This window comes from Aplysia californica, unplaced genomic scaffold, assembly GCF_000002075.1.
Source record: "Aplysia californica isolate F4 #8 unplaced genomic scaffold, AplCal3.0 scaffold00175, whole genome shotgun sequence".
Taxonomy (NCBI): Eukaryota; Metazoa; Mollusca; class Gastropoda; order Aplysiida; family Aplysiidae; genus Aplysia; species Aplysia californica.
The window spans coordinates 270345-280043 of record NW_004797445.1 but is presented as its reverse complement, the minus strand read 5'-3'; the positions used below and the strand labels follow the sequence as shown (position 1 = coordinate 280043).

The window sequence follows — 9699 nt, the reverse complement described above, 5'->3', positions numbered from 1 at the left end:
GAGAGAGAGAGAGAGAGGTGGGATGTTATTAGTAAAAAAAATGTCGAGAACTCAGTACAATAAAGAGCTAATGAACGCAGTTGCCACACTTAATAATGATTGTGTTGACGGTAACGTAGTACTTACAGCACTGCATCACACAGCTGAAGGTTGCATCCTCCGAATTCCCAAACACACAAGGACTCTTGATCATGAAATAAAGCCGAGTCGTGGCAGCTTCTCTTCGGCCAAAGACAGAAAACGCCAGTTTTCAAATACAACTGTGTGTGAAAAATGTGTCAATTAATTGTTACGTTGATGTTATCGTTGTTGTTACTGTTATTTTCTCCTCTAGCATCTACTAGTTTGAGATGGATGGAACATGTAGGCCTACGGTGGACCTCGCCTGCCTATTATTATACTGAACACAAATTTGCTTTACCTGGCAGCGCGAAACAGTAACGGCAACCAGTCTAATGTAGGCTCAGTATACGACTTAGTAATTCTAAAAGCGCAAGGCTGAGATTAAGGAAATAAATCCTCTGCACTGAAATGCGAAGTTTTCGAGCCTCAATACCCAAGTCGCGACCTACACTGGCCACGGTCTCGAGTTCAACAGAGGGATTTGGGAAGGATTTTTTCCTATTCTTCAACGACTTAGTGGCTTTGCTTGTAAGTTGTAACGGTTGATTAGTTCTGTTTATGTAGCCGCACAACGCAGACAAGAGTTGACGATACATTGTTCGCCAGTTACTACATGACAGGATCATGAGTTAATTTTAGTTAGCTCTAGGCCTTATTTTATTTTCTTGGGCCCATCTTCGTCCCGTTGATCGGCAAGACAAGATAAGTGAACTTGATCATGCTTGATATCAATTCAATGGATCTTTCTTTCGAAAGGATGACAAGTTACATTAATAGGAAAGGGAAGCACCCAATATTCACAGGGCTAAAAATCATGCACCTTTCACAGTACTACTGTTCCCTTTTTTCTCGTTTTGCATACTCTGTTTTGTAAAAGTATCATACTTATACATGCAAAATCACGTGAACCTCATCATTAAAAAAGGTAAATCAGAGGCAGTTCTTTCTGGGGAAACTAAGGTTCTTCAATCTGAATCCATCCATCCTTCAAACCTTCTGCACATCCACAATAAAATAAAAAAGGATAAATTTTGGTATTCCTTGCTGTGGAAGCAATTTGGGAAGACAGCACATCATAAAAATAAATAAGTTGATCAGAAAGGCATCAAGAACAACGTGTAACTTTTAATCTCTGCACAGGGCAAACACTCAAACAAAAAAGGGGGCGTAAATAAAGCCTAGTGGCCATAGCCACCCACTGACATCGGACATTCAATTATCGACTCGCAGTAAACGATTCATTTCCAAGAAAGCAAGAACAGACGGATATTATTCATTCGTACCAACAACTCCCGAGAGGTTATTGAACTCACGGGTCTACAAATGAAACAGAGAGAGAGAGAGAGAGAGAGAGAGAGAGAGAGAGAGAGAGAGAGAGAGAGAGAGAGAGAGAGAGAGAGAGAGTGTGTTTACAGAGCGGGGGTGTTTCAGCACGTAAAACGTGTGTTTAATTTTATTACCGTCCTGTCTTGTTTTGTGAATGCGTGAGTGTACCTAACCTTTGTAACACCCACTGCCATTGTAAACGACGAAGACAAATTTCACCCTGAGGGACTGTCATTGTCATTGTCATCGTCATTGTTATCGTCATTGTCATCGTCATTATCATCATATCCGAAGCCCTTTCTCTTCGAAGTCAGTGTTTCCTGCTCCGTGCAGTGAATGAAGACGGCCGGCGTTTTGCGAGAAAGTGTAATTACATTGTAGTTGCTTCGTAATCGCATGCAGAAGATCCGAGTTTGATTCTTTTGTGGGGAGAATTTTCATCGAGCAATTCGGCCTTCCTGCTGGAACATTATTATCCTCTCAGCCCTGGTTTGTCTTGACAGGCAGGAACGAAGCCCACGGGCTAATTGACCTGACGTGTATCAATGGAGGCGTAAGACACCCACATTAAAAATAATAAATAAATACAAACCAAATTTTTTTTAAGTCAAAGAAAACAAAACAGTTTTATTTGACATTCTAATCCAAGAAAGGTTTTTTTTTTAGTCTGAGCGATTGGATTTATAAATCAGATTCGATAAAAATGATAATATTTCTTTTGCAGTTACATGTGTTTGGATAGAAAAGGTCTATCGATAATATCTGGGGGGGGGGGGGGGGGGGGGGGGGGGGGGCCGTGATCTACCTTCTTTTGAAATTTTGGAGAGGTAAATAAATAAAAGTATTTCCGAAATGGCGCCCCTGTTTAGAGGAGGGTAAACATGTGGCACGAGGCCTACAACAAAAGACAGCCCCACAGACAAGCAAGAAACCCGCCAAATCTGATTAACTATATTATGATACGCTTCACATTATCATGAGTGCCGTAGGCTATCACAGACATTATTAAATGATATTTTTTTAAAAGAACATAAATTAGAAATCAAAGTATAGTTCAACGATATTTAAGTAATAAAGAAAACAGATTTCCATCACTGATATTCCATGTGAATTGAAAATTCGAAAATTTCTGAAAAGTTTTTGTCGAAAGTAAAGCAGCTGGCCCAAAGTTCACGAACAGTGTTTACATGGCTAAACAATCTGTGACTCAGTGACCAGCGACTCGTTTTAGGTCACTGTGGTGGTAAACTGGTAAACCAATACGCAGTTCGCAGAGTAGTGCCTTGGCACTCAGCGTTGGCTGGAGTAGCAAGCCCAAAAGAGCACATGACAGCAGTCACATGATATCAACAGCAGTCACATGATCAATGCGATGGGAGTTGTTTGGGAAATTGGTCACAGATCACTTGAGATCACAGAGTTATAGAGCTGTTGTGGAAAACAAGGATAACTTGGCCTGGTCATAAAGACCTAGGGCCTGTGATATTATATAACACAACGGAGTGTGATGGGAGTCGTCAGTGTGGCTGTTGGAGTTATTCAAAACTTGTGTCTTTCGGATTTAACTATGTTTCTATAGTCTAGAACAACGTGATCTCAACCTTTTCATTCTGACTGGAAAGTGAAAGAAGGAACCTCCAGTTCAAATAAAGTTCCACTGTTCAATATCTGTTCGTACATTATTTAGGCTATTGTATTATTTTACACCACAAGCCTAATTACTAATAGTAGGCCTAGAAGTATCTAGTGGTAGACTAACTCTCTAGTAGTAGATCTAGTAGTAGTAGATCTAGATCTAGACTTTACTAAGTGTAGTTAAAACAGCCAATCTTCTTCGGACAGGTGGACTTACGCCCTTATTTGTTAATTTTTGTGGTTGTTTATGGGCTGTTCTAATTTTGATTTCATTCGGTTGTGAAACTTTTCTTTTTCACGTTTTTACACTCATCTAAAAATCTCTAGACTAGCTCTTGAAAATTGAAATAGATTATAAATATAGATCTAGATTCTAGATCAAGATCTAGACCTAAAAATTTGCTCCTGTGTGTGTGTGTATGTGTGTATGCATGTGTCATGTGTGAGTGTGTCTGTGTGTGGTAGTAAGTGTGTAAGTGGAGAGTGAGGAGCGTGTGTGTGTTTGTTTTTCAGGCTTTATTTCAGCCTTTATTCAGTAACAGTTCAAAGTATACAAAAATAGAAACACTGCCTTAGCCGCATTCCTTTCGTTTGTGAGCTGTGGACCAGACCAGGGGGGTGGGTGTCGTCCCCTTGTAGTTGCTGTCGCCTGTGGGTACACTCGTACATTCTTCCTTTCACCTGCTCTGTCACTCACACAGTCTCTCCATCCACATCTCAGCTCGTCATATGTTCAAAAGTTGCCCACTGATCATGTTTAGTTAGTGTGTGTATAAGTTTGTGTGTGTACATGTGCATGATGGTGGTGGGTGTGTGGTGGGTGTTACATATGGTTGTCTGTAGGCGGGCTTGCCATGCGATGTTCCTTCCCAGTTCCCAGACCAGAGGCAGAATGAAAGTTGGCGCCGAACTCTCGCAATAAATAGGCAAAAAATCACGAGACCGGAAGCCGGAAACCGTTCGGAGAAATAAAGATCGGCACTATTTCTCTGAACGTTCGGAGAAATAGTCACTTCGTTTAAAATAAATACGGCTGGCCCAGCAGTCTAGCCGTAAATACGGCTATCCTTATAATTATTAAAATGTAAATTACATATCGTCTAAACTGTTCCATAGTTGAACAATAGTTTGAATAGGTAAAAACAATGTCTGGTTATGAGTTAGTAAGGCTTTTTTTGTGTGCTTTATACGGCGCTCGCAACTGCATATGAGTGTGCAGTTTACAAGTAAAATATTTTGAATTTTGCTTGGTGGGTGCTGAAGCCTACTCTTATCGATTTAAGACCACCAATGGGTCTTTAACGTGCGCTACTTGCACATGAGACCTTCAAGATTTTTCTCTTTCTCCGAAAAGGCTGAAAGACATTAGTAAGAAGGAGCCTGGGAGTAGCAGTAGGAAAGCTGCAGAAAGAGTCAGGAGCCCAGAGGAGGGGGTGGAGGCAGAAAGTACTGTCAATTCCATGACTCTAACCTTTACGCCTTTCTGCCATGTGGGGAAGGGGTGTGGTTAGTAAGGCTTTTCATGTGTGTGTTTTATGGCACTCGCAACTGCATATGAGTGTGCGGGACACATTAAAAATTTGCAGTTTACAAGTAAAATATTTTGAATTTTGCTCGGTGGATGCTGAAGCCTACATTGATTTAAGACCACCAATGGGTCTTTAACGTGCGCTACTTGCACATGGGACCTTCAAGATTTTTCTCCTTCTCCGAGAAGGCTGAAAGACATTAGTAAGAAGGAGCCTGGGAGTAGCAGTAGGAAAGCTGCAGAAAGAGTCAGGAGCCCAGAGGAGGGGGCAAAGGAGGTAAGGGGGTGGGGGCAGAAAGTGGAGACGAAAGCAGACGACAGAACATTGCAAGAGAGCAGGAAAGAAGGTGATAGGAGACACTTTTAGAGAAGAAATGTTTTCCGTCACTACCCGGATTTGAATCCGGGACCTTTGAATGAGAGGTAAACACCTTAACCTCAAGGCCACAAGAACCCCCCTTAAGGCTTTATTTGAAAGTAAGGGTCTAACTTTAAGCAAATAAAAGTACATCTAGCTTATTTATTTTTAACCTCTCATCGATATAATATAATAATACTTAAAAACTTTGCCTATCTGACTTGAGAGATTCAATATTGTCAAAATACACATTTAACAGTTTTTGAATCTATTCTTATTCCAAACACCCCCCAACCTGCCCCCCAAAATTGTGATTTGCGATTGCAAGTGTGTGAAAAAATGATCATCTACAACCATGTGAGTTTGGGGAGTGATGAGATGATGTGACGTCTTGAATGCACCGGTGTGATGAAATGACTGTGTGACGAGGTGACTGTACCAGAAGAGAAGAAAGTGGTTGTCTTGGACAGTTTCATGATAAATGTAATGTTAAAAAAAATGCAAGCGGGAGTTCTTTATAACTTGATAAATTCCACTCTATATAATGCATCATGGACAGAGAAATTCTTATCCTTCCGAGGATTTTGGCCTGAGAGGGAAAATGCTTTTCCAGCTCAGCTTTTACTTGAAACAAAGCTCCCAAAATTTGATTCCATGACTCTTACCTACGCCTTTCTGCCAGGTGGGGAAGGGGTGTGGTTTGGCGATAGCTGTTTAAGTTAACCCACCCTTGGGAGCCGTGAGTGGTGCAGATGATCAGGGTGGTGTAGGTGTGACATCTCTTCGCTGCTTGTCTTAAAAGTGGTCAAGTGGCATGATATATGTTGGCTCGGAAGCTTTCTTTGGTAGTCATTATAAGTGAAATTTGACCAGTGTCTGCCACCCTGATCATACAGCTTTCCTCATTGTGCAATACTGTATCATACTTTGTTCCCATATATGGCTCTTTCTCCCTGGCAAAGCTGCAATTTTAAATATAAGAAAGGAAAGCATGAGGTAGCCTATTTGCTTTGCTTCCATCACTTCCAAGTAAAATTAATTGCTTTATGTCTGATGTGTTTCTGGCACTAGCACAGGAAGGGTCATGTTATTATTTGAAGGAGTTGTCAAGTTAGACTTCTCTTACTAGTGATAAATATGGGAAAAGTTCAATTCCGCGCCGCAAGCGTTCTTGAAAGTGGATCACACTTTTAGCTCAAGGCCACAGTTTTGATAAAGGTGGTGCAATTTCCTGAGGATCGTAGCACTAGTCATAGACAAATTGTTTAGAGATAACTTTCCATATAGGTCTGCATCCTTTGAAAAGACAAAGGAGTACAGTAATTTTACGCTTATTCATCAGTCAAAAGCACAGCTTTTGTTCAGCTAAAAATAAACTGCTGTTGCAAGAGAGTAGAAAATGCTTACAAATCATTTTAATATAATCCAAAGACTCCAGGTGTCCAACATTCAAAACAAGATTTACATGTTTGGATGTCTGTCACTGTATAATGAATGATTGTGTGTAAATTTGTTTGTTTATAGTATAATAGATTGTCTTTTGTCGATACAATTTTTAACACCCCCATTAAATTTAACATATGAAAGTACAGTGTTTTTTAGATTCGCTGTACCGTGTAAAAACCTGCACCTGCTTGCCAATTGTTCTTGTGTAGAAAATTTTAGCCCACAGCACTGTCAAAAGAACGTGTGAGAGGTGAGCTTCTTTGTAGGGAGTAAGTGGTAGCCAGCTGTGCTTTGAGAAGCTTTAAAAGGTGCAGAGACTTAATGGAGATGTGGTATGGCAGTGTATTATAATTTACTTCGACTAGCGTGTATCAATGTCATAAATATATATTCAGGGGGCTCTGGTGGTCTTGAGATTACATTTTAAGTTATTGTGTTAGCCTCTCATTCAATAGGTCCCGGGTTTGAAAGCTGACTGCGACGGATAATTTTCTCACATAAAATTTTCTCTTTTCACCTCCTTACCTGCTCTCCAACCAACCATGTTTTGTCGTCTGCTTCCGTCTCCACTGTCTGTCCCTACCTACCCCCCTTTGCCCCTTCCTCTGGGCTCCTGACTCTTTCTGCAGCATTTCTACTGCTACTCCGTGGCTTCTTCTTACTGCTGTCTTTCGTCCACGCCCCTGATCTTAGGGTAGACAAGATCTAACACCCAGCCTTTTCAGATAAGGGCCCATGTGCAAGTTGCGCATGTTAAAGATCCCTTGGTGGTCCAACATAGATAAGAGTAGGCTTCGGCCGCCACCTGGGAAAAATTCAAAATTAATTCCTTCCGAACTAAAAATGTTTAATGTGTCCTACGCGCTTATATAATCATTTAATTTGATCTTATGTAGTTGTGAGAGGTGTAAACACTTACCCCCAAAAAATAATTTTTTTTTCATTATATTATATTCAACACTTTTTCTTTCTCAGATTTTTGTCAAAACTAACATCAAAGAAAAATGGCTGGTGCTGACAACAATTTCGAAAACACTGGAGTTTCTCCTGTGTCATCGTATCAAGAAAACGATGAGCGGACTCCAATCACTCGCAATGAAAAGGCAACGGCTCAGCATACTGAGCTAGCTCTGAATAATTGTGAAAGAATGTCCTATGGTGTTGGACATGTGTTGAATGACCTCACAGCTTCCATGTGGTTCAGTTATCTACTAGTGTTTTTACACCAGGTGAGGTCTTGCTAGAGATTTGATGTTAAATTTATTACCTTGTTAAAAGTTTAATGTGTTCTCGACGTTTTAAAAAAAAGTGTAAAACTCCTTTATAACACTATCACTATGTCTATGGCCAGACTTTTCTCACTGATAAAATAATAATATATATTAAAAATAAAGATGTCTTTTTAAACTACAGACAAAATTGTCCAAGACAGCTACCCATTGTTGAGAAAATTTCGCTGGTTTTCTGAGACAGGTGGATGTCTTGCACTGTGTCATAAAAATATAAAATATAAAAAATGCAAAGGGAGAATGGGAGATGGTTGTTTGTTCAGTTCAGATGATTGTCATGGACAGGTGGTTGTTACTTGTAGAACAGGTTCAGCTGCACTATAATATCTAGAATTAAATTATCATGGTGGTGTAAAAACCAAAACTCTGGGGTCATCCAAAGCCTTATTGACCTTTGTTTTAATCTTGGCATATATTATATATACCTGCACCTTCAGTTATCTGCATTCTCTCTGAGATTTATTCTGTTGCTTTGTTTGATATATATATGTAGCATCATGGTGAAATCAGGTGTTTGTCATAGAAATGAAATTAAGTAAACAAAATTTTCTGGTCAAACATTTTTTTGGCTCATCACCTTTTGTGTCCATTTATGAACACATTTCTGTGTGGATTTCACTAAAACGTTGATGAAAGGCACCTTAAAAAAAAAATAATTTGCAGTTTCCATGGACATTTAAGTCACCAAACGTTGACAGCTATTTTCTCAATAACTTTACCTGTGACACCAGGCGACTCCCTCCTCCTTCAATTGTAAATATTTCAGCTTCAATTCAATACAGATGGGTTGTTGTTTTTTTTCCCCAAAAAGCTACACACAAATAAACGAGCTTTACAATGATACCAATAACTCCAATATGTCCTCCAAATTGATGAGCGTGATTCCACCGTGTTATGATGATGACACATGTAGGCCTATCATTGTATTGCCTTTTCAGACTATGTTAAATTCTTTGTAGTTTTCTGTTGTGATATGATTGATATCACTCTTCCACTGACTGAAATATTTAGATAAAATATACCTTGTGTAATAAGTAAATTTGGCCTTGATTAGGCTTGTCTTTATAACCGAAGCATACTAACAGATAAGTTGTAACTGCGTGTAGTTTATACTGAGAAAGTTACTTTTTACACCTTTTGTGTTGCTATTATATTCTCTGAATTGGGTGGTTGGAGGGTGTCTGTAGTACCTTCTACGATTTAAATGTCAGTAAATGTTTGTTGTTTATTCTCATTTGTCATGTTTTTTCTCTGCACTAAATATGACTGTTATCATGCGGATGTGCTTCTCTTTATCCAAACGACAAACTAAATGTTTTATGACAGTCCAAATTTTCTTTCCTTTGATCTTTTTACTTAGGTGAGAAATTTTCCCAATTTACTCGCTGGCAACTTAATGTTGATTGGCCAAGTCAGCGATGCAATCTTCACTCCATTCATTGGATTTGAATCGGACAGAACACAGGGCATCAAATATCTTGGGAAAAGGAAAACGTGGCATTTGATTGGTGAGTCTTGGAATGCTTGTCCGATGAAAGTTATTATTCACCTTTATACTTCAAAATTGTGAAGTTTGATTGGTTGTTTTTATTTTACCCTTTTTTCCCCACGTCTGATCTTCTGGCTTTTTCTGCTGATGTACATATTTTTTTTTCTCTCTTGCCACCCACCCCACTGTCACTGTTTGAACTTTGAACTTTTCAAATTTTGTTGCTTGTTGTGTCTTTGCATGTGTGGTGTTGTCTGCTTCTTGTACTTGTTTCCCTGTTTTTATTGTCCCAATTTATTAGTGGGTAAACATTGCTCTTGTGGAACTTACGTATTGAAGAATATCTCTCATTTTCTCTCTCTCTCCCCCCATCTCTCTCTCTCTCTCTCTCTCTCCCTCCCTCCCCCCTCTCTCTCTCTCTTTCTCTCTCTCTCTCACCTTCCCTCCCTGTCTCTTTCTCTCACTTTCCTGCCCTCTTTCTTCTTTCTCTCTCTCTCTCTCTCTC

General features: G+C 39.6%; 1 protein-coding gene across 4 annotated transcripts in view; it reads left to right on the top strand.

Moving 5' to 3' along the window:
• Positions 1–2285: 2285 nt before the first annotated feature.
• The window catches only part of LOC101864298 (major facilitator superfamily domain-containing protein 12), a 36407-nt gene continuing 28993 nt past the window's right edge, over positions 2286–9699 (top strand). For 2 of the 4 annotated variants that reach the window (XM_013082455.2, XM_005098207.3), the window contains exons 1-3: positions 2289–3119; positions 7392–7645; positions 9066–9213. In XM_013082455.2, coding sequence (XP_012937909.1) covers positions 7421–7645; positions 9066–9213 — 373 coding nt within the window. In that variant the 5' untranslated portion in view covers positions 2289–3119; positions 7392–7420. Of the gene's footprint in view, positions 3120–7391; positions 7646–9065; positions 9214–9699 lie in introns of all 4 variants that reach the window. The other 2 variants (XM_005098209.3, XM_013082454.2) reach the window with 2 other exon arrangements.